Source organism: Rhinichthys klamathensis, unplaced genomic scaffold, assembly GCF_029890125.1.
Source record: "Rhinichthys klamathensis goyatoka isolate OS25496 unplaced genomic scaffold, OSU_Roscu_1.1 h1tg000247l_1, whole genome shotgun sequence".
In the NCBI taxonomy this organism is placed as follows: domain Eukaryota; kingdom Metazoa; phylum Chordata; class Actinopteri; order Cypriniformes; family Leuciscidae; genus Rhinichthys; species Rhinichthys klamathensis.
Window position 1 is genome coordinate 207,669 of NW_026606769.1, and position 25,294 is coordinate 232,962.

General features: G+C 36.8%; 1 protein-coding gene across 1 annotated transcript; it reads left to right on the forward strand.

The window, feature by feature from the left end:
• The first annotated feature begins 1,519 nt into the window (after nt 1-1,519).
• kcnk2a (potassium channel, subfamily K, member 2a) lies at nt 1,520-24,390 on the forward strand. The gene is made up of 7 exons (XM_056266391.1): nt 1,520-1,934; nt 3,607-3,917; nt 7,265-7,382; nt 15,710-15,870; nt 19,129-19,315; nt 19,474-19,613; nt 23,516-24,390. Coding segments are annotated over exons 1-7 (1,245 nt in total). The 5' UTR covers nt 1,520-1,933; the 3' UTR covers nt 23,843-24,390.
• Nucleotides 24,391-25,294: the final 904 nt, after the last annotated feature.

Here is a 25,294-nt window from a genome sequence, read left to right on the forward strand (position 1 = left end):
AACACAAATTAAGTTGTGACAATGATACATTTTTGCTTTAGCTCATTTTAATTAAACCGAACAAGAGGCAAAAAATGATTAGTGTATGTTTGTTTTATATTATGTATGTTCTCTTTGATGTAACAATGTGTATAATAACCCCAAATCACAATTTCTCATTGAAGCAAAATTCGCCAAGGAGCAGCTAAACAAAAACCTTTCCTTCTTTTTTCTTCAGAGCAGATGTCAGACAAGAGTCATACTTAAACCTGATTGAATTAGGTTACAACAACAAAATTAGAATTTAGAGGTAGAATCAGGTAGATACCTCCTTAAAGCAACAACTGCACATATTCACTTTTTATGCTTGTAGCTATATGTTTTATATCGAGATATAAAAATATCTCCAAATAGGGCCTAATTTTAGATTAACCAAAATCTTAATTTTACTCATAAATAATAAACAACTAGCTTACCAGAAAGATAAATCATACATGACTAGCCAACAGAAAGATGTGACATGAAACATTTAAATTCATGACACTTAAAGGCCTTGATTGATTGATTGATAAGAGCAAGGTTGATACTAAAACAAGGTGATAAGGCAGTTTTGTGACCAATGCTGTACTATTCTTGAACGATGATTGAGCTGGTTCTTTAATGAATCAAACATGCAGCTGCGTGACCATTCCAATTCCTGAAATAATGACTCTTATAAGTTGGTCCTTTTCAATGAATAAAAACAGCCCGGTCTGTCGATGGCGATGCAGTCAGATTCCTGAACAAATTACTCTTATGAGCTGTTTTTTTATTGTAAATTCACAATTGTAGTCCGATTCTCATCAAAACACTTTCAAGAATCAAACAGACCAGCTTCCAAATGGACCCTTTTTTTACAGACTGATGACGTGTTTTAATGGTCATCAGCATGGTAAATCCTGCAACGTTTTTTATATTTAGTTTTTTTGTTGAAAAATGTAGGCCTATCTAGATTTATAACACTATATAGTGTAGCCTACCTTGTATATTACCTTTGCAACAAATAACTAAAAAAAAGTTATTTGCCCTATCAATCTCTCTCTATTTTTTCTCTCTTTTTAAAAGTTGTGAAATCACTATTGTGGAGTTTTTCTTTTTCAATTTGAGCAAATGGGAACACACACAAAACATATTTATTTAATGTATTCTCTCATTCGTCGCTAAAGAGCTTTACCCAACTACTTTGAAGACTTCTGCTTCCGAGAAACCCGGAAATCTGAAAAGGGTCAATTAATCAGAAAGACTTATTTAATAACCACAAGTTCAGTTTCCGTTTCAAAACCAACAACTGTCGCTGTAATGTTCGTGAGACTTGGCCTAAATCTGGTTGTTTATTTTATCTGCTTGGTTGAAATAATTTATCTCATCACTTGGAAACCAGCTGCTATATGGTTCTTTCAAATATTTACTCCCCAAAAGTAGCTCTTAAACCAGAATCGTTCAGAGAACGAGAATCGTTAAATTCCCCATGATTTCCTTCCCTATATTATTGACTGGCAATCGATGTGACCTGCGGCAATGGAGTGGCGCGCATGAAATCGTGAAACCTGCCCACAGTTTGCGAACAAACGAGGAGCTCGAGCGCTTGAGAGCGTGGAGACGGACAGCTCGCGCGCTCATGATGAGAACAGCCCGTCCAGTTATCCGTGTGCCCCCTTTGGACACTCCCTTCTCACTTCAGTGCTTACTCAACCACGAAATCCACCGCTGGATTCCAAAATACTGCTCGCATGGAGATTTAAAACTGGACAGAGGCATGATAGTCCAGAAGAGAATACGGAGGGATGCGAGTGTGTTTGCTGCCATGATTAACATCCAGTTTTTGCTAGTGTGCTCCTGAGAACGGCAAGACAACAAGTCAAGAGGTCCAGCACTCAAAACAGCCGATGAGGAAGAAGAAGAGATTTGACAAAGTAGTAAGTGCGAGATGTCTTTTTGCATAATTGAATTAATTATGTAGTAAATTTGGCATGATAGTTAACCCATTCACACCCGAATTATGTTCTAGGGACATTAAATATGATCATGCTTTAATTCTACTCGAGATGCGACCATAAATTATATCAGTCAAAATAATCAGTTCATTTTAATAGTTCTTCTTTATTACGGTTTGGGTTTGGTTCTGAACAAATAATTGGACAAAGTTAATGCAAAATCACTGTAGATTCCGTTTGAAAAAAATAAGTTTTTTTTCTGAAATTAAATAATAAAATGATAACTATAGATTAGCTGGAATATTACTAAAAGCAGATAAAAGTAAAAATCTAACTGTAAACACTGCAATACACTTGCTACAATGGTGATGGCTATTGAAGTGCCTTCTGCAGGGGTTGAACCTTTTACCTTTAGGTGACCAGCTCAAATGATGCATCACAGTGCCACACCACACACACACAGCTTTGACATGTTTTTTCCAGATTTGTAGGATGATTATTACTGAAATCACATTTTGCAGTGTGCCTCTTCTGCTTGCTTCATTACATCAAAAAATTATATAATGTGATCTAATGACTTGTCTTGCTCATATCAACTTTAGCTTTAATGTAAAAGTCAAAATATTATTGATATACTTTTAAGTTTGGCAGTTAGAGTCCTGTTAGAATAATCAAATAAAAATATTTAAAAACACCAAAGAGAAGTGATTTGAATGGATCTGCATGGGTTAAAGTTTCACATCCACATAAGTGGACACATGCATTGCTGGAACCCTCTGGGGCTTCAGTAACTAGATCTTTAATAAGCATTGAGGTCTGTATTATGCACAGCTCTAAATTAATGCTGAAACTTGTGCTGTCTTGCATAACGTAGTTCCACACGCTGCATACTGGACACTAGTGAGGAGAACATTACGTCCACTATCACTGGTTTGCTAGAGAGGGTTTTCACACTTGGCTGGAACACTGCAGAAGTCAGCTGAGAAAGAACCAAATTAATATTCTCACAGATGAAGGGCCAGATTCACTCCTACGCTAATTTTTTTTACAACCCTGAAAATGATTTTTTTTTTTTTGTTTAATTCAGTGTTACTTGCCATTTCTTTGTAATTTATTGTGATATTTACTCAGAAAATTGTTTACATATTTTTTTTTCTATTTCTGCGATGATGCTCTTATGAAAATCTAAAGTAAATTGTAAATGCTTGTATTAAGAAATAAGCAGTCAAATGTTTCAACACTGTTATTATAACCCTATCATAAAACACCATGTTCCCAAGGAACAGAATTTAAAATGCTTTAGATTCAGAATAAAATCTATTAAACTCTAAAACCATCAAATCTATGTCCATAATCTAAATCGAACTCATCACTGTTTTAAAACCCTGCAGCTGTCTGTGCCTTTCATAGCGACTATTATTTATTGATGGCTCCATGTAAAAAACATGAATGTGTTTTCGTTCATGTACAAAGACGCATGAAAAAATAAATTTAGAAATCTATACATCAAGCATGATTCTTTAAACTGTAATACAAAATTACTAAAGCCTCATCAGCAGTTTTTTGAATTACTGCTGGCTTTTATAACCTCTCTCTCGCTCTCTCTCTCCTCATTTGCTCTCTCTTACCTCCTCTCTCCCTTTGTTCCCCCCAGTGGCTGCACCTGATCTTTTAGATCCTAAATCAGCCACACACAACACCAAACCACGGCTGTCGTTCTCCTCCAAGCCCATTGTGTATAACTCGGGTGATGATTGTGATACCATAACCACCGTAATGAAGTGGAAAACAGTATTGGCGATCTTCCTGCTGGTGGTCCTGTACCTGATCATCGGAGCCACGGTGTTCAAAGCTCTGGAACAGCCCCAGGAGATCTCTCAGAAGTACCTCATCCTGCAGGAGAAAATGATCTTTCTCTCTAGACATGCCTGTGTCAACACCTCTGAGCTGGAGGACCTGGTCAAGGTACAAAATCATTTACCTGTGTGCTTGAAATTTGAATTCAAAATATTTATTTGTATAGGTAAAAACAGCCTTTTAAATGTTGATTCAAAGCATAGTGGTTTTGTGTGTGGTACTTTGGGTGAATAGACTAATCTTTGCCAAAAATCAATACAGACAGCTCTGAAGTTGGCAGAAACAGTGTGCCATCTGATTAATTGAAGACACTGAAAACACTAAGCCGAAGACATGTTGGTCTGTTTCTGAAGTGTGATGCAACCATATTTCTTAGAAATAAGAGGGATGGAAAAGATTGCTTTGCTGAAATGATAAACATGCTGAACAATCTGTTCTGTCTTGAATGTATTTATGAAATGTTCTTATGGCTAATAACTGTATGCTTTATCTGCTCTCCTAAAAGTTGTGTGTTTGCCAGTAATTTCTTTTAAATTGGTTTTAGGGAGTTCAGTTAACATTATTTCACCTGTTGTGAAATTAAATCTGCTCTTGACATTGCATCACTATGTGCCTTCTGAGTCTATTACCTTTGTGCAAAAGTAGATTGCACTTATAAAATGTCACTTTCTATTCAGAGATTTACTGCAATTCTAGCAGCAGTGTAAAGGTCCTGGATGCCTGTGTGTCATTAGCTGGGTTTTCATCCACAAAGTCTTATGTAAATCTTAGGATATTGCTTAAATCCAGGACAAAACACCAAAAAGTTTTTTTTTTTTTACTGTAAATGTGCATAAAGTTGTAAACACATGGGATGGGAGTGCTGCTTTTGTTTTTGCAATATTTTAATAATCATTTAAAGAATTTGAGCAATAGTTCTACGTTTGATTTCCATACTTTTAGTGCGGTTAGGTCGTTGTGCGCTGTGATGCGTTAAAGTAACATCCTACCTATAAATATTCCTGTAGTTCTCTGACAGGCTATAAATCTACATTTACTAACCCCAGGAGACAACTCGTACCCCTCCCCCTTACCTTTTACGATAAATTACATCCCAACACCATGCATTCATCTACTTCCCATCTCTTGATTATTGTTCTGACGCTCACATCCACACACCTCTGAACAAATGTTGGTTCCTGCCAAGTTGCTTTGCTGCCAAGAGCCCAAACCCAGTAGTGATTGTAGCGGCACTTAGTTTGTGTTCACAAACAGGAAAGCCTCCCCATGGAAAGAATGGCCTCTCACTTTTGCCTGAGCTCTTCTGCAGCCAGCTGGGAGGAGGAGGCATGGATGAGCAGCTGGGATACACTGAGTGACTCCAGCTTTATTTAGGCCAGGAGAACCTGCACAATGTGTTTTTGACAGTGTTTACATTGCTCACTCACTGCTTAGTGAAAACATGCCCAGTTTTTTTTTGCTACAGTTCTCTGGACTTTGAGCCACTGTGGCCAGAGTTTATCTCAGAGGCCCTGGTGGCCCAACACCTGATACAAGCCACTGCAGAATTAAAAAAGAGATAGATACTTAGTGCTTGAATATTTTGCAGTAAATATTGGGCCGATGTGACATAAATGAAGAAATGCGAAATTATGGGTCTTTTTTGTCCCATCTTCATCACTGTTTGGGGAGGTTCTAGAGACACCTTTTTTAAAAAAACTTTTAAGTTGAACTTATTTTAACTTGAGGACCGCATTTTTAGAACAAGACGCTGCTCAAGATGCGAGTGCATCAGTTAAAAATATCTGTCTAGTGCCTTTACATTGAAAAACAATGGAAAAGTAGAACAGTGGAAAAATGCATTCTGTGTGAGCAGCCCATTAAAGTTTAACGTTTGAAATGCTTTTCTTTGTTATTGTGGCATTATTTGCACCTCTATTTTTTGAACCATTTCTTTTTATTTGACATTATTTGTCTTTTTTTTTTGTCGACATTACATTGTATACCAGTAATTAGGGCCCTATAGCACCGATGATGAGAGGACCCTATTGGAATTACTCAGTTTATTGCTTTATTTTTATAACTTTATTTTTCATCTTTGCAATGCAGTTTTCCATTATTATATTTATATATCATAACTGCCACCTTATTAAATTCAATTTCCATTTGTTTTTGAAAAATTACATTTTATATTTTCAACTTATTTTTTATTGTATTTTTGCAAATGCAATTTTCCATTATTTGGACATCAACAAGATTTGAACATCTTGTAATCTCAACTTTAAAAAAAAATTGCAATCCAATTGTTCATTATTTGGACATTACATCTTGTACTTGCAACTTTTTTCACCTTATCTCGCAGTTGCGATAAGACAAGAGATGGCCATACTACGTTCTTGCCTCATGTACATGTAATGAGAGAAATGCTGAAAGAGATATGAGTTAAGGACCACGGACAGCTCCACCTTTTGCCCTTCACTTACTTCAGTTTCTGAAGTTTGCATACATATGAAATGAGAACAGAAAAACTTCAGCAAAGCTTTGACCTTCCACTCACTCTTTGAGTAATGTGTCCTTTTAAGTGCTTTTTAACTTATAGTGTTAAAAGGATAAGAACAGCTCTTTAAAGAACTACACATTCCCTAAGTTTGGAATCAGTCCAAGCTTGTAGTAAGTGACTTTAGGTCTTCAAGGAACACACTGATCAGAGAAGCAAAAATATTGTCAATATCTCAATTATGCCAAGATCCCTTCTTTAGAAGAAGAGGCACAGTCTGAAAAACAGTACAAGTATAATATCATTCCTGCTGCACAAACAAGGGGCCATACATTTGATAAGGCAGCCATACTATACCAGATTTGACAGTGAATGAAATTAGTTACAGGACAAATTCTGTCTTAACTCCCAGCTGACACTGTAATGTGTGACGTAAAATCCAGAGATGCTGTGGAACACTGATAAAGAACAGATCCGTGTCTTTGTTTGAGGGCCTGAATGTAGGCAATTGGAGCCAGCCATCCTGCTCATTCAGAGACAGTCTGCTTCCGATTTAAACGTGTTACATCTCTCTGCACAATAGCAGATGGGGTTATACTGGAAATAGCATGGCTGAATATGATTCAAAATGGGTAAATTGGAAATATAGCACTCTTTTTCTAAATAACATGTCCTGTATATTCATGTAATACTTTTCCTAATGAAGATTTGCCATAATTTTTTCAACCTTCATGTCATTCTGACCCTGTAATATTTTCTTTCTTTTGTGGATGGCAGAGTATCCACTTTTGTGTTTCACAAAGAAAGAAAATACAGGTATGACATGAGATGGGAGTTAATTATGACTTTTCATTTTTGGAGAAAGTTTGTTTTTATCAAGTGTTTGCTCCGTGTTTATTGCTCTCGTTTTTGGTTTGAGCTTTAAATGATTCGTTATATTTTTGGAGATTATTCCTGAGACCTGTTCTCTCATTCGCAGCAAGTGGTGGTTGCTATCCGGGCCGGGGTCAATCCCTCGGGTCACCCCTCCAATGACAGCAGCATGTGGGACCTCAGCAGCTCCTTCTTCTTTGCAGGGACTGTCATCACCACTATAGGTAACAGCTGTACTCAGTATCAATCCCCTTATTGATTCTTTAATTGATTAGTGACTTTTTGAATTTCATTATCACTTCATTTAGGTGATGAAAGCAACTTGGGGAAAGGTGCTTGGTAAAAACGAGTTTAACTCAGGGACAAAAGTCAAATAAATAGACCACCAGTAGGGCTGCACAATTGATGAATATTTTTTGCAATTGATTAATTGTGAAATGTGTCAGTTACAGCTTTACCTCTAGGTGTGGTCCTGTGAGGCTGTCAGCTTCTATTGGATGTGTGGGTCGGTATGATTTAAAAAAAAAAAAAAAAAGTTATTTTAAATTGTAATATTTAACAATATTACTGTTTTCTATTTCAAACCAATGTAATTTATTGCTGTGATGGCATAGCTACATTGTCAGCAGCCATTACTCCAGTCTTCAGTGTTACATGATCCTTCAGAAATCATTCTAATATGCTGATTTGGTGCTCAAGAATTTTTTTTTATAATTAAAGAACATCTGTGCTGTCGCTGAGACTGTGATGCTGTTGCGTCTTCGTCCATGGATCATTCATCCCTCCACCAGAGGGAGCCATCACCAGAATTCTAGTTCCACTTCCTTTGTCACTAGTTCACACTTGAAGGCAAACCTGCAACCTTAGCCGAAAAAAGCGTAATGCCTGCTACAAGTGGCCGTTAAAAAAAAAAAATCAATTTCAATGGAGGAGTGGCTTCACTATTCTGAATAAACTGCTTTTGTGAGGAAATCATTTAATGAATCAACTCATCGTCTAATCTTCAACATGTTTGCTCTTAAGGTTAACATTCGTTTGTATTGATCTCTTATTAAACAGCAAATTATTTTCAGTGCAAACTCTAAAAATAGAAGTCACGGACAGGCGTGACAGGCATGATTCAGTTTACGGCACTTATAATTCATTTCTATGGTATCCGCAAACAGTGATTGAGCTGTGAATCAAGGCACATGTGATCCAAGTTAGCCGTTACTCTTTTTCCAATGGTAGAGCCACGGACCCTCATATCTCCCAATTTCTGATTTAAACCATGCTCTCAGTAGCCATCTTTGAGAAGTACTGCCAGTTCACCTGCATACCAAGTGTTACTGCTATCTTGTCTCTTGAGCATGACCCTTTCAATGTTCTCTGGATTACCTCTTTTGGATTTGTTTGCTGTTGGACTGCCTACTTACACATACTGGTTTGTATGCTCTGGACTTGTTGATTTGTTTAATAAACTCCAGCAAATGGATTCTAAAACGCCTCCAGTAGTGGATCCATTACAGAATACTTCGCTGGACATGAATCCAGCAGGAGTTTCACAGCCACCAGTGGCTTTTGCTTATCAGAGCGAGATGCTAAAGGGCTACCAGGAACAGCTAATTGCACTATGGGCTACTAATGAACATCTAACTCAGTATATTCAAGCTCTACTGTCAACCAGAACTGAACCGGTAAGGCTGGCTTTAACTAATAAGTTTGATGGGTCTAAATGTCTGGTTTTTTTACATCAATGCTCATCTCTTTTCACATCAACCTGATGCATACCATAGTCAAACAAGTGTGCTTTCGTCATGTCACTTCTCATAGGCAAAGCGCTAGAGTGGGCGTCTGCTGTCTGGGACAATGATTTACAGATCCGTATAGTTCATTCACATATTTTGTGCTAAAAATGTGTTTGAATATCCACCCGGAGGGAAAGCTGTTTCATTCCAATTATTACACCTACGCCAGGGCCAATCCACCGCTGCTGAATATGCCACTATATTCCGCACATTAGCACCACAGAGCAGATGGAACGGCGTGGCTTTAAAAACAGTTTTCCGTGAGGGATTAAATCCCGTTCTACAATGGGAACTGGCATGTAAAGACGAATCCTTAATTCTTTCACAATACAATTATCTGGCAATCAAGCTTGACAGTTTAATTTGAACCCACCACTGAGCTATCCAGTCATGTTTCCCATGAATCTCCCGAACCTATGCAAATTAGGTGAAGAACGCCAGCGCCAATGACTTAACCATCTACAGCAGGGGTGCCCAATCCTGCTCCTGCCGATCGAGGCCCTGTCCCAAATGGCGCACTTCATGCGGACTTTCGGTCTCGTGGACTTAAATTGCGCGTGCTCGCCGAGTCTATGAGTCCGTAGGCCGTCCTATTTAGCATTTTAACGCTCAGCAGCGCCCCCTTTGTACCCTTGAAGCGGTCTTCCGCGAAGCCCGGATAGATGCAGGCTCCACGCACTTTAACTACCCAGGAATCCTTGCGAAAGGCCAATCAGACAACGGATGGGAGGAGATTTCGCTCACGGACAATTGTTAACATGGCTGAGAAGAAAATATTTAAGTGTAATTATCATTACGGTTTTTATGACAAGTTTATACAAACATTATGATCATCAACCAGTGGTTGATGTCTCAAACATAGGCTAATAATAGCGAGCTGAATAATTCCGATCGCATTATGATTCATTAAATAAATAGAACAGAATGTCAGGGCTTTACTGAGTCATATGTAAACACAACAACAATAGGCAACATATTTCCCCGAACCTGTAGCTCCTGTCCATAACAACAATCAGACCGTCTTCCTGTTTCCGGCGTGACGATCGAGTCTGTCCCAAAAATACCTCTCAATGCGCCCTCGCGGACTCGCGCTAAGGGCCCTATAGGTCTGCACTACATGACGTCACCGAAGTGTGGACTCTGAGGAAGTCCACAAGTCCGGAGTGTGCCATTTGGGACAGGGCACGACTATCCTGCACAGTTCATCTCCAACCCTAATCAAACACACCTGAAGCAACCAATTAAGGTCTTCAGGATCACTTGAAAATTAAAGGCAGGTGTGTTTGATTAGGGTTGGAGATGAACTGTGCAGGACAGTTGATCGGCAGGAGCAGGATTGGACACCCCTGATCTACAGTATGTTTCTACTGTGGATAATCTGGTCATCAGTGTGTCTCCTGCCCATTAAAGGCAAGGGTGGAACAACCAAAGCGAGCCTGACCTCACGTTTCCTCAATTTCTCACTACCAGTAAAAATATTTAACACTAATCAGACCCGTTGTGTTACAGCCCTAGTGGATTCTGGACCTGCAGTAAATTTGATATATCAGCAACTGTTCCATAAATTCCAACTCCCTACTGTGCAATGCTTTCCACCATATCACGGTAGTTGACAATAAACCCTTTGGGAGGGAAAAATCACTCCTGATTAAGCTCCAAATTTGACTTTTCATACTGAGGAACTTATCCTGTTTGTCATCTCCTCACCATTGCATCCCATCCTCTTGGGGCATCCTTGGCTGTCAGTACATGACCCACAGATCTCATGGAGGCAAGGGGAACTCATCCAATGGTCAAACTTCTGTCTTGAACCCCACCATCCAGGTCCCATGTCTGACTACCCGTGTGAAAAGCCCCAAACCTCAGAAAACTGTCCATATCCCCTAAAAATACCAGGACCTAGCGGAGGTTTTCGGCAAGGAAAAATCAAGCTAGATGAAAACCAGAACAAGAACATCCAAAAGTCCATGAAAACGAAAAGGAAACTAAACGTGAACATCGCATTAACGACTAAAATTTTAATGTAAATTCTATTAATTAAAATATTTACGGTAAATTGCAATTAAAATATCAAGGGAAATCAAGGATATTTACATATGATCTGAACACTCAGCATTTTATGGATTCATTTCTTAGCAAATAATCAGCAGCTGCATTTTTCATTTTGACTTCTTCGCTAAGGATGTGAAGGAAATTGCATTAATGTTATTTAATAAGCTTGATTAATGAACCTTAACTAATCCTTTCAGCAGCTTTGACTGTTCTTGAATACATGTGTAAGACATCTTTGAAACCTGCTGGAACGGAGCCAAGTAGTGAATTAAAGAGCAAGCCCCCTTCATCAATCCCCCCCAGTGTCCCTACTTAGGTTGCGAAGTACAAATTGAAATTAATGAACCGAGCTGGTCTGATAACTTGGCCTCTTTCAACTGTATAAAAGCAAGTTCTTGGGGCTGCACATCACATCTCCATGTTTTATGTACATGTTAAAAAATGTAGGGGCCCTAAACATTTTTGTTTAATGAAATTTATGCTTTTATTCAGCAAAGATGCATTAAATTTAATAAAAGTGACAGTAAAGACATACATAATGTTACAAAATAATTCTATTTAAAAAAAACGCTGTCTATTCATCAAAGAATCCTGAAAAAATGTCATGTTTCCACAAAAATATTTAGCAGCACAGCCGTTTTCAACATTGATAATAAGAAATGTTTCTTGAGTAGTAAATCAGCAAATTAGAATGATTTCTGAAGGATTATGTGACACGGAAGACTGGAGTAATGACTGCTGAAATTTCAGCTTTGCCATCAGGAATAATTGATAAAATATATTATTTGACCATTTTTATGGTAAAATAAATGCAGCCTTCATGAGCATATATATATATATATATTATCTGAATATATATATATACACACAGTTTAAAAGTTGTGTGTGTGCGCGTGAGGACAAAATAAATGTTCTTAGATTTGATTGTTTTAACATTTTTGTTAAAAACAGGTTGCTTGGAGTTATTTTATTAATGTTGTTGTATTATTTTGCATGAATCAACATCATCCATAATGTATTTGTGTCACCCAAGGGAGTCAATTTATAGGCTTGGCCTTTAAAGCTCCAACTGCTAATTTGTTTACCAATAGGTGACCAAATAATAATAATTTTTTTGACATTTGAACGAAAACCTGTCAACTCCCCCGACCACCTCCACCAGCAAGGATGCACTCACTTTGTAGTGTCCTTGTGCGTTCATCTGTTGGTGAGGGCATCACATTCACTAACAGGCATCAGCACATGTGTCCAGAGTATTTGCCAAAGCTGAAGCCCTCAAAAGACACACTTGTGTGCTCATTAAGCTCTTTTTGCGTCAGTCTGCCAGTAAGTAGTGCTTCTTCTCTAATGAGGGTGGCACGACATTGTTTTGTTCCCTGTGTCAAACTGACTTGTGTTGTGCTCTAAGACAGCACATGACATTCATTTCTCATCAGATTCGAGAACAGATATTACCCTGCTTTTTCAACACATAATTTCAGTAATTTAGGTGTTATGACTCATGAATGTGTTTATGGTGCTTTTCAATACTGGGACTACAGCTACTTTTTGTGTACATTTGTACAAAACATTTGAACTTTTAGGTACTTTTTATTTTCATTGTTATCATAATAATTATTATTCAGATGAAAATTTGAGGTGTTAAAATAGTCGTAGGTATCCAGTAAAAAATTGTACAGTCCATACATTCTTCAAAAGGACTACCTGGAGAACAAATATGACTTGATGCCCTAAAGTAACATGTTTCGGTTAAACATTATCATTGTGTTTTTATTTAATTTTTAAAGCTATTGTTTACAAATTCAACAAGTGATCAACAAATGTAAGACTTTGTGACTACTGGTGTGAATACAGACTTGAGTCGATGTTCAGGGTTGAGAATGTTGAACAAAACAAAGTCCGACTGTTTGCATGTGGCAGACAAACAAGATATATTGGTTAAGCAAAGAGAAATGGAGCATATTCCATTTTTATTCTATGAAGGTTCTGTTTTCATCATCGATTTCTCTTTCATTGATCAAGACACATGCGCGGACATACCACTGCATCAAATCCTGTGGCTCATGTTTTTTTTACATCTGAAGATTTGTTTGCATCGAAGTCATTCTTCTTTAGGTCTATGACAAATTAATTACTCGTTGTTTGTTTCTATTTAAGGTCAGGAAATATGATGTTATCTATCTGAACAATGAAGTGTCTGGCCACAGTATTTTTTGTATAAAGAGACAATAGAAATGCTGAAGCCATTAACACGCATTATACATTTTTATATACTTAAATCCTTATAGTTAATCTGCTGGAATCAAGCATGATATTATCCAACCATGAACATGTGCATAATTCTTCCAAAAGGCTATGTGTAAAGACATTACAGTTATTCGTCTCCATTGTGCCGTGTCTAATTAAGGTTGTCTCGTTGGAAACCATTTTATGTCTCTTTCAAGGTTTTTTGATTTAATTAGATTTAAAAGACGATAGAGTGCATGAGGAGTGATTGCCCAGTTAATGAGTTTCAAGGAAAAAGGAAATGTAATTGGATGGAGGCGGAAATGCCCCCCTACTGCTGTGCTTCACTCAGGGTGGGCCTGTCCAGTGGCTTAGCCTTTTGCTCTTGTAATTGCTTAAATTCCTATTGTGGTAGTATTACACACACCGCAACCACTGGTATTCTTGCTGTATTCTCACATTTTAATATACAAAATGAGTCAAACTTTCTTGAAAAAAATAATACATTTAGTTTTAATAATTTTTTGTTCAAAGCTTGTTTGTTTTTGTATGTCTTTGTGAATGCATAATGTAATGCATTTCAGGCTTAAAAGGAAATTTCCTAAATGTTACTTTCCCTTCATACTCCTAGAGCAAAATCATAATCTGGCTTGTAACCAAGGGATTTGTTAGATTTGGTTTGAACCAGGGCTTAATAGGTGAAAAAAATAATCGAATCGGTTCCCTTTTGAGCGAACTTCGATGCTGCGTTATTGTGTGGATGCTATGGGAATGTTGTCAGCGTGACCGGAGTCTGAATCATGTGTACACGCACCAATGTCATTGCCCATGTACGAAGTCAGGTGACGCTACGCAGTACGTGAAGTGTCTATAAAATGGCGCCTGACACGGCATCACCAGCTTCTTTGTCGTTAGAAGTCGCTTGTCTGTATAGTTTGTCACAGTGTCTGTGTTTTAGAGCAGGGGTTTGACTTAAAACAAAGAATAAGTGTTGGATATTTGTTCTGCCATGTCCGATATATATTTCTGAGGGTGATAGGTAATAATTTTGTGTTGTGTGCAGTGCATGGGATTAGAGCATGTTAGGTCAGCTCTTGAGGGAGCTGACTGTTCTCACTGCAAGCGCTTTTCAGCGAGAAAGCTCTGCTCCTGGCCCCCCGAGGGTTACCAGCTTATAGTCTCTCGAATGAGGTCTATTTAAATCATGGTGTGAACCGCATCATCTTAAAGGCCCTTGCACACTGAGTCCGAAATTCGCGCCCGAAATTTTCACACATTAAAAAATAAATACGACCTCAGGTTATGTCAATCACGCTTGCACACTGCCTCCGAAACTTTCGTCCGTCATAAAAAAAAACGTATCGGGTTTGATTTTCTGCGTTTTTCGCATCCGTAGCAAGCAGTTTGAATGGTGTTTGAATAGTGTTTTGACAATTCAGAGCCACCGAATCACGAATACGAAAAAACGCATACGAGAGTTTCGGACTCAGTGTGCAAGGGCCTTAACCCAGTTAACTGCCTGGTTGGTTCAGTACTGGAGTTCCTTCAAGAGCATCTCTCAGCAGGACTAACCACTGCTACCACGATGGTGTGTTGCTGCTATTTCGGCTTGCCACATTCACATTGAAGGGGCTTCAGTAAGACACGCATGTCTTGGTTTTATCCGCATCCTACGAGGTGTCAGAAGGCTCATGTCTGTCTGCAGATCACCGGTTCCTTCATGGGATCTCTATTGTTTTAGAAGAGTTGTCAGGAGGAACCTTTAGAGACGGCCTCAGTGAAGCTTCTGACTCTTAAGGTAGCTCTCTTGATACCTATAACGTCTGTTTTTAAGAGGGTAGAAGATTTGCAGGCCCTCTCAATTTTCTAAATTATTGGTTTGACTCAAGACAATGGTCAACAAAATACCTTACAAGCTTTAGAAAACAACTAAATAATGTTTCAGGAAGCACAGTAATACCACAGCTAACAAAAATGAATTCTAAGAACATTTTGTGAACATTCCCATTAAGTTATGAAACCGTTGTTTCTGAATGTTCTTTCAACGTTAAAAATGGGTGGTTTTTAAAAATGTTTTAAAAATGTTTTTTTTTTTCTTGATTCTTGGTGAACGTTAAGGTAATGTATTTTCTATTTGATCAATTTGCAAGTATTATTGGAACGTTACCTTTGAATGTTCTCTGAATTATCTGAAAAAGTAGCGAGTAACATTTTAAAAGACATTAGACCATAACATCCAACTAAAAACGTTTCATGAAAGATGTATAAATACAATTTTGGTGCTAATGGTTTGAGAGCATTATTATAGACCAGATAACTTTGAACAAAAATTCTATTAATGTTACTGGAAGAACGTTTGTTCATAACTTTGAGAGAACCTTACTAGAACGTTAACCAAATTTCTGAGAACATTCCTTGTTAGCTGGGACCTGTATGTTTTTGCAGATCATTCCTACACATAATGTCTGGGACTTCTCTTTCTGCAGGGTTTGGAAATGTCTCTCCACACACAAAAGGAGGAAGGATCTTTTGCATTATCTACGCACTGCTGGGGATTCCACTCTTTGGGTTCCTCTTGGCAGGAGTGGGCGATCAGCTTGGAACAATATTTGGCAAAGGAATCGCCAAAGTGGAAAAGATGTTTGTGGTGAGATTAAATTAAGCTAAAATCATGTACCCAAAACTAGCAAAATTGCTCACAGGATTTATACCATTAATGCACTTTATAATCTAGAGTTATAATCCTTTTACTTGTGCAGCAGTTTCTAGAATCATACATCTATACTAACTTGTTTCCAGAACTGTTTTTTCTTTTTACGGAATGAATGAAAAACATTTTCAGGGATTTTTTTTATTTTTTGACCTGAACGATGTAAATAGCTATTCAAGTTAAAACAACAGATTAGACCAATTCTGTGAAATATTTATAAAAACTTAATGTGTAATAACCACCATGGCAAGTCAAAAGATTACATCTAAACAATATTATTATATAATTAATTTAGAAATAAAAGGCTGTGCACATCAAATCCCTTCAATCAGAAATGCACTGTATCGTCTTCGCTCAATAAATCCCCTGCAGCTATAAAATAATGATTGTTTTGTAGAAATGCTTGCTTAATAGCCTTGTTTGGTGCTGCAGAACATTCGGCCACTTTAATGATTCGCTGTAATAACTGAAGTGCCTCTGGTGGCCATCTTGTTTACACTCGTTGCACATACACCAACATTCTTTTCTGCTGAGCTGTTGTGTTTTGGCACAGGAACAATTTGGAACATTGACACGTACAATGAAGTATTTTATTTTTTGTCAGAAATCAATACAGCATAGTGAATTATTTATTGCTGGTGCACTCATTCTTTTGTGTACCACATAATAAACACAATGGCTGAAAGAAAAGAAAAAAAAAATTGTAAGGGCAAGTGTTTATTTCACAAACTCTACTCAATGAATTTGCTTGTCGAGTGCAGCTTTCTGTCCTGTGATGACATATTTCCACATTGTATAGCCTTGAGTTACATCAAGAATCATCATTCATGATGCTGGTTGGTTGCAGCGTTTGATTGGACAACACTCGGTTTAGTGCAGCACGAGTCATCAGTTTCCTTCATCCATTCTTTATGATCTATATTTTGGTCCTGTTCTTATTTTTGCACATTTTAAATGTTTATATCTACTAAAAAAAAAATCTACATTTTGTAGTACCCTACCATCTAGGTGTACTCGAAGCTAACACAAATTGACTGAAGGCCATAAAGCTCTCATTTTGAGGGGGTCTTTAAACTAGTGATTGGCCAGTATTTCAGCCAGGCCGATCATTCATCCTACAGTATATTTGGCTTGAGATTATCAACATTGGGCAATAACTGTACATGCTTGGCTAATTAATGTATATTAATGTAGTCTATTAATAAAGCCTGATATAAGTATTAATAGCACTTAATTCACACAAAAATGTTTAGAAATTGAGTAAATGTGTAAAACAAAAATGTTAATTTAATTCAAATATGATTCAACTGCACTCTTTTTTTTTTTTATCAGAAAATAGACACCATTATGACATTACACAAGATAAATTATGTAGATGAACTATTTTATAGCTGAACAATTCTAAAAATGTATAATCACAATAATTTCTTTTAAGATTGGATTACATTTTAAAATTGCCCGATATTTCCAGGTTTTCCATGAGTGTGGGATGTATCAAATGACAGATAACAGTGTAAAATGTCATTAGAAGTTGATTTATTATTTTCATAAATTTTTCACTAAATTTGAAATCTATTTGTTTGTGATTTTTATTTATTAATTTACTTTATTTTCTTTGTATGTACACTACCGTTCAAAAGTTTGGGGTTTGTACGTTTTTTTTTTTTTTTAAGAAATGAATAGTTTTTTTAAGCTGCTGTCCGTAACTTTTTTAAGTCAAAAATAATCCAAAATAATTATATAAAAAAAAACATATTCTGCCAGTGGTCAAAACTATCTGCTTGCCATAGCTAGATTCAAAACGGTTAGCCTGTAATAATGATTTTAATTCCAGTGGTACTGGTGGGTTTCCGCGGGAAATTCGAGCATGTCTTTGCGTCATTACGTCACACCCGTACACATAAAGAAGGAGTTTCGGCTAGCCGGCTATACTGCGCGTGACGAGATGTTTAGATGTATAGGCTTTTCTCGCAGCACTTTACATGATTAAACTTATGGCATCCAGAAAAATCCAAACAACAATCATCAGTGTCAACTGGAGATTCAGCAGTTATAAAACCCAAAAGACTTCGTACTTCGGATTTAAGGTGGCTAGAGAAAGAGAAAGAAACCGTCTCATGCGAACACAAGGATTTAAACATCGGCGGGGCTTTTGAAAAGTGTGTGAACTCCGTGTTTTGAAGGGGTTCAAAACGGAAGAAGAGACGGCTTTTTTCTGCTGAACAAGTAAGACATTTCAATAGTTCAATCGTGTAACAGTACGTTTTCTTAATTCACACAGTTATGGAGTTTCCTTTGTTGTGCCTTTCTCGTTTTGCTATTATGGAGAATATGAATTCTGAACTACGCAGGTAACCATAAAACACATTAAATTTAACATTAGTCACGCAATGCTGATGTTGTTAACATGAACAATTTGAGAACAAAGTAGGCTATAATTTGCACGGTTGATTAAATCTAACGAAGCTTATCATGTCGAATGCTTTTTCCCCCTTAGTTGGTCAGAACAAAAATGGATTTTACTTACTTGTTCAGAAGACATTTTCTTATGAAAATTCTTATGTTGGTCAAACTTTCAAAAAGTGAATCTGTGATTCTGTATGACAGTATCCACACAGCGCGGTGACTGACAGCACCACTCGCCTCAAAGCACTGTGTTCATCCGCGCTGTTTCATGCCGATTTACAACCCACGTAAAGATGATAATTCCGCGAATCACTGCAGTTACAGATTTCGAACAGAGAGATGGCGACAAAGAGGAAAAGCTACGGACTGCAGCTTTAACAAGGATGCATTAAATTGATCAAAAGTAATGGTAAAACATTTACATTGTTACACATTTTATATTTTAATATTAAGCAACTGATCATTGATATTAAGTACCAAATCAGCATATTAGAATGATTTCTGAAGGATCATGTGACACTAAAGAGAATGATGATTAAAAAATTGCATCCTTGGTCTTACCGATCTTACTAAAATCTTACTGATCCCAAGCTTTTGAATGGTAGTGTGCATCTCTATGTCTTATGTGTGACAGTGTATACTAGATGCCAGACATTGGATAAGAATGAATGTTTTCAGACGGTTTCTGGTTAAGTACTGTGGACGTCTCTCAACAGCGATTATAATGAGCTTAATTGTCTTTTCCACCCGTCATTCTCAACCTCCCTTCGCATCTGTTTTCCCTTACAGAAATGGAACGTGAGCCAAACTAAAATCCGTGTGACATCCACAGTCCTGTTCATCCTGTTTGGGTGCCTGCTGTTTGTGGCCCTCCCCGCTCTCATCTTCCAACACATTGAAGGCTGGAGCGCTCTGGAGGCCATCTACTTTGTCGTCATCACTTTAACCACTATTGGATTTGGAGACTTTGTGGCAGGTGAATGAAGTCACTACTTTGCTCATTCATTCTCAATTTCAAGTACTTTGTGTTAGTTTCTGACAGCAAACAAATACCCTGAAAAACAACTCAAACTGAAGTAGTCGAGTGTATTCATGAGTTGGGTGGGTTGATGTGGGTTAATTTATCTCATTCAGGAGGCTCTGAGATTGAGTATCTGGACTATTATAAGCCCTTGGTGTGGTTCTGGATCCTGGTGGGTCTTGCCTACTTCGCTGCAGTTCTCAGTATGATTGGAGACTGGCTCCGGGTCATCTCCAAGAAAACCAAAGAGGAGGTATGTGCTTATTGATATGGTTTCAGGCAACACCAGGGTGAGAGCGGCACTTCTGTTCCACGCTTTTTGAGCAAAAATCTGAATTTCAGTTCCCTCTCAGTTCCAGTGTAAATGGGAATTGGTTAAGAACCACAGGATGTTGAAATGGGATATATATTAGAAAGGACATTTCCTGTATTGCAACACAGACACACAGCAGAAGAGTTTTATTTGTCTGGGCTAGAACAGATGGTGTATTTAAAATCTCTACCATGTAAGCCTTTTAAGTATGGACATATAGTATAAATATCAATACTTTTGATAGTGATGGTGTATGGGAGGATCATTATCACATAAAAATATTGATTCTAAGTGTTGGTTAATCTAGTCATTTTACTATTATTTACTATGTGGATGTTACTATGTGAATCAAATAATTATTAACTATAATATTATACAATAGTAGTTGAGAACAAAAAATAGAAATCTGATAATCTGCCGTTTTAGCCTAAACTGGTGTTAAAACTGATGGCTTCTAAAAAACAATGGCTATATTTACCCATTTTATCATCAGAAATATTTTTTTCATGTATGGTATCAATTTCAGTGTTATTAATAATCTTTTATTACATTATAACCTTTTTTGGAAATACATATGCTGAGTGCATGAAAACATGTTTAGTAATAAACTACTGTTCAAATGTTTGGGGGTCAGTAAGGTTTTTCTTAACTGTCACTTTTGAATACAAGTATTATTTTCTTTAAGACATTTATAATGTTACAAATATCTTCTATTTTAAATAAATGCTGTTCTTTTGGACCATCTATTCAACAAATAATCCTCCTTTTAAGCAGCATCTTTTTACAACATTGATAATAAGAAATATTTCTTGAGCACCAAACCAAGATATTTTAATCAAATAAATGCAGCCTTGGTTGGTAAGCATAAGAAACTTCAGTAACACTTTTATAATGCATTATACATAAAGGCTTTAAGTAAAGTATTTTAAATGCAGTAATTTTGTCTTGTTATGTACCTTTTATAATGCATTGTATAGTCTCATGAATAATTGTAACCACAGTTGTAATACTTATTTAATCATTGAACACACCTTTAGAAAGTGTAATGCATTAAAACGCTTGGCAAACAATCAATTTCAGAATCTGCAAATATTATAATGCACTTTAACTTTGGTTACAATATGAAAGGATATACTTATGAAAAGATATATGCATTATAGCGTACATTACGAGTACCTTTATAATGCATTATACATAAGGGCTTTAGGTAAAGTGTTGCTGAAACTTCTTTCAGTTATGCATTCTGTTTGCAACCTAAATTCCAATTCAGAAATGAAATGTGGATGAGGGCATTCCCAGTTCAAACATAAATGCTGAATGACACGCAACCCTTGACTGTACTTATTAATATTTTCCAAGTAGTTACATCACAAGGTTTTCCATCACAACTGTACCCTGCTAAACTCTGTACAGTTGATTTAATGTCCACTGAGCTGTATTTCTCCACAATATGAAAGAGGCATTTGACTTTATTGCTTGTATAGCATTTCTATAATGATTGTGTTTTATGAGGCCTGTATGAAATCTTCAAGGTCATGTCAAGGAGTTAATTGTGTGTTATCGTGGCTTTGTTTGCTATGTAGTTCACAGCAGAAAGTTCCAATGTGTCTGGGGGCCAATCACAGATCAGCGCTGTGTTCAGATTTCATTAACTTTTTTGACGTTTTCTGACGTTATACTCTATAGAATCACAAAAGACATAATTTAGTTTTATGTTTAGGAGCTGGGATTTGTCCTTTACAAGAACATGTACGGAAAGTCTAAAAAAAAAACACAGAATGTAGCCCTCAGTATTATTCAGCCCTGCATGTGTGAAGCAGCAGAAAACTGTAAATCTGAACCTGAAAATGTTTTCTACTGAAGTCCATTATCACATCTTACTGTAAATAGAGGAGAAGGCAAATGCAGTGGAGGATTAATGTGAATGAAAGGTCTGAATGACCCAGTTCTGCTATCTGATTCTCATCCATAATACATCACCTGTCAGGGTTTCTTAAATGCTGTAAAGGTGTTGTGTAGCACACATGCACTTTTTTTTCTTTCTTTCTTTCTTTCTTTCTTTCTTTCTTTTTCTTCTGCATCAGGAATAATCATCTCAAATTAGAACTTTTCAAGAGTCCTGTGACCAACTTACCATCTAATGACCTCATTAGAGAGGAAAGCAAATGTTCCTTGTTTACTTGTATCAGATTTTTTTTCTCAGTGGTGTTACTCTTTTATTACTCTGTTCTTCCTACTACAATTTCTATTTTGAGAGGCGACCCACGCAATTTGTCTTGACATTGACTTGGCTTATTAGTGAAATATTTCTTCCTGAATAAATTAAAGTGGTAAGTTATAATATATATTTAAGGTGCTTTCTGGTAATAGTGCATCCTGGAGAATCTCAAGCACAAGGCTGTGAACATTAGAGACTATAGTCTTACACTGATATTTTTGTGTAACTGTACTAGGTTTTAGCGGTTTGGTAGGTAGGAACTGATTGATCCTAAATTTGGAGTGCATTAACAGACAGTTACACTACAGTATTTTTGGATCAATTTAAAGCATCCTACAAAGACATACTGTATATAATGTAACCAATGACTATTTATATTCTTAAAAAATGCTATTATTCAAACGCTCTGTCTGTGTGCAGAATCGGCAGCTTATGCATTCAAGCACTTATAGTGCAGCACTTTCAAAATGTCTTTGTTTTTCCATTTTTTTAAACCAATATATTTGACTTGAAAGTGTACAGCGACCTGCAAATACTTCAGCAACTGAAAAAAACACTGTACTGCTGTTTCCACACTTTATTAGGCAGCACAATCATTTTCAACTGTGATAACCCATAATTGTATTACTATTATGATTATTATTGTGTAAGTACCAAATCAGCACATTATATGATTTCTTATATATTATATAACAGGTTTTTCTTGTAGATTCACTAGACTGGAATATTGGCTGCTGAAAATGGGAATTTATTCATCAGTTTTCTTGTATATTGAAATATGATTACCCTTTAAAATAATAATTCATGTTTTCTATTTTAAATATATTTTAAATTTAAGATTTTATATCTGTATTCCTGTTATGTCAAAGCTGAATTCACAGCATCATTGCTCCAGTCTTCAGTGTCACTTGATCTTTCAGAAATCATTCTAATATGCTGGTTTTCTGCTCAAGAAACATTTTTAGTAGTAGTAACATTGTATTGTTGTATGAAAGAGTTGTGCTGCTTAGTATTTTTGTGGAAACCTTGATTTAAAAAAAAAAAAAGGATTCTTTGATGAATAGAAAGATTATTTGACATCGAATTTAGTCTTTACAGTTTTTTGCTGAATCTGATGCTTCCTTGATGTATAGAAGTATTAGTTTCTGTTATAACAATATACATGGTATATATTACAGTAAATACACGAATATTGGAAAGAGTAATCAAAAACTATAATAAAATTTTTACATTATAGTTTGAACAACATGCCAATCTATTGTTACACCAGATGTGGCCTGGATCTGGGCCGACACTATGTTGCTGTCTGGAATAAATTTGCACAAATGTTTTTAAGTATCACATGATAAGCCCAATGACAGCTATAGATTGGGATGAGGGGATCCTAAAAATCTGCACACTGTGGTTGAGTTGTACAGTCTTATAGCACCAGGCCCAAACTACTTTCTTTAACACTCCCAGCTGCACTGAGGCTGAGTCAGCCGACATGCCTCTCATTCCCTCGAGCTGAAACATTCTCACAGAAAACAGCTTTTTGAAGTTCTGATTTACACCTCTTAAATGCTTCTAAACACACATGACAGTTGACTGCGTTTGGCCCCACTGACGATTCCTTGTGTTCCAGGTGGGAGAGTTCCGCGCTCACGCTGCAGAATGGACGGCTAATGTGTCAGCGGAATTCAAAGAGACGCGGCGCCGCCTGAGCGTGGAAGTTTACGACAAGTTTCAGCGGGCAGCGTACATAAAGCGCAAGCTGTCGTCGGAGCTGGGACAAAATCCAGGTCAGGACATGATGCAATGCAGGAGGACCCTGTCCGTGAACTTCACAGATGAACTAGAGAAAGAAGTTCTCCCGACCCTGACCAAAAATGGCAGCCTGTACCTGAACGGTCTTACCCCGGACTGCCACGATCACGGCGAGATCTCCATCATTGAACATCTCAAATGCTAAAACACTGATGAAGAAGAACAGGAAGATACATTTGTGTCTACATCTATGTTTGATCACAAAGCTATATCTTTCCTGGATGTATATGGATGTCCTTTTATCACAGTTTTCAATGTACTGGAATGAGAAGGGGACTTTATGCCTTGTGCCAGTGAAATGATCCTGTGGAATGAAAATGAAGTGTGAGTTCTTGAGCAGAACATGACAACAGCTTTTACTTTCCAATTAATCATATTTGTGCCTTATAGACTTCCCAGAAGCTGCTACTCTGATACAGTATGTGAAATGTATTGTTATTTTAGAGGATGAACCACCAATCTTGTCCAAACACTGACAAATTTGTTTGTTTTTTTGATGTGTATCGCAAACCCAGCATGTGTAAGCATTTAATAGTTAATAAACTATTACAGGGTATCAGGCAAGAATGGTTGAGCGTTTATGATACTTACACAGATGTGATTGGTGGCTCACCAGTTGTTTATATCTTGATTTTTAAAAAATCTACATTCACATTCTGTTTAAGAGCAATTGTGACCGAAAATACACGAAATAGTGTTGCAGTCAAAGCGTCTCACATTGTTTTATTGTAGAATATTTGATGTGATGTGCACCAATAGCATGATTCTGTAAGGAAAAACCATTTTTTCTGATAGAACTGGTCATAAGTGGACATACGGCCATATCATTAATCATTCGTTGACTGCTGAATAAAGTTGTGTGGTAATGCAATGTATAAATATATTTCTAGCAATTTAACTGGGGATTATATTTTCCTTTAGCCTGCACATGACAATTCTGTCGTCATTTACTCGCCGTCATGTCGTTCCCAACCTGTATGGTTTTCTTAAGTGTAACTCAAAAGGGGAAACTTTAAAGAATGTTGGAAATTCACTGACAATCTTAATGTGATTTATGAATAAATCATTAATTTGAGTTGGATCTTGGTAAATCGGTTTAAGATTCAATCACAAAAGTCTGGAACTGCATGAGGGTGATTCAATGACAGAATTTGAATTTTGTTTTGTTTTTTGGGAGAAATTTTCGTTTAAACTCATATAATTTAAAGCCAAATGTAATGACTGTGGAAACCAGTAAACAGAGGAATGGCCAAAGAGAAATGTGTTTTTAGGGAAAAAAGCTATGACTTTTCAGACTGTTCAGTTATAATCTATTTTGTCATAAGCAACTATTTTTTCATATGTTTTTAATAATAGCATACATTTGCTATTGTTTTGTTTTGAGGTCTAAATGTACAGAATGACCATGAATGTTCTGTCAAATCCATAGGCTTTGTGTCAATGCTGAGTGGATAATATACCAGAATGACAGATCAGCATAAGACAACCTACAGTAGACTGACTGAGAGAAAAGAAAGATTTAAATTATTTTTATTATAAAAGCTTTATTTTTTTGACATTGGCATCAACTGAAACATACAGTAGCCTGTGGCATTTC

What these genes read in the sequence shown, in the direction of transcription:
- kcnk2a (XM_056266391.1), top strand. An exon ending in GACTGTCATCACCACTATAG is followed by an intron (nt 7,383 to 15,709) that starts GTAACAGCTGTA and finishes CTCTTTCTGCAG; the next exon opens with GGTTTGGAAATGTCTCTCCA. An exon ending in AAGTGGAAAAGATGTTTGTG is followed by an intron (nt 15,871 to 19,128) that starts GTGAGATTAAAT and finishes TTTCCCTTACAG; the next exon opens with AAATGGAACGTGAGCCAAAC.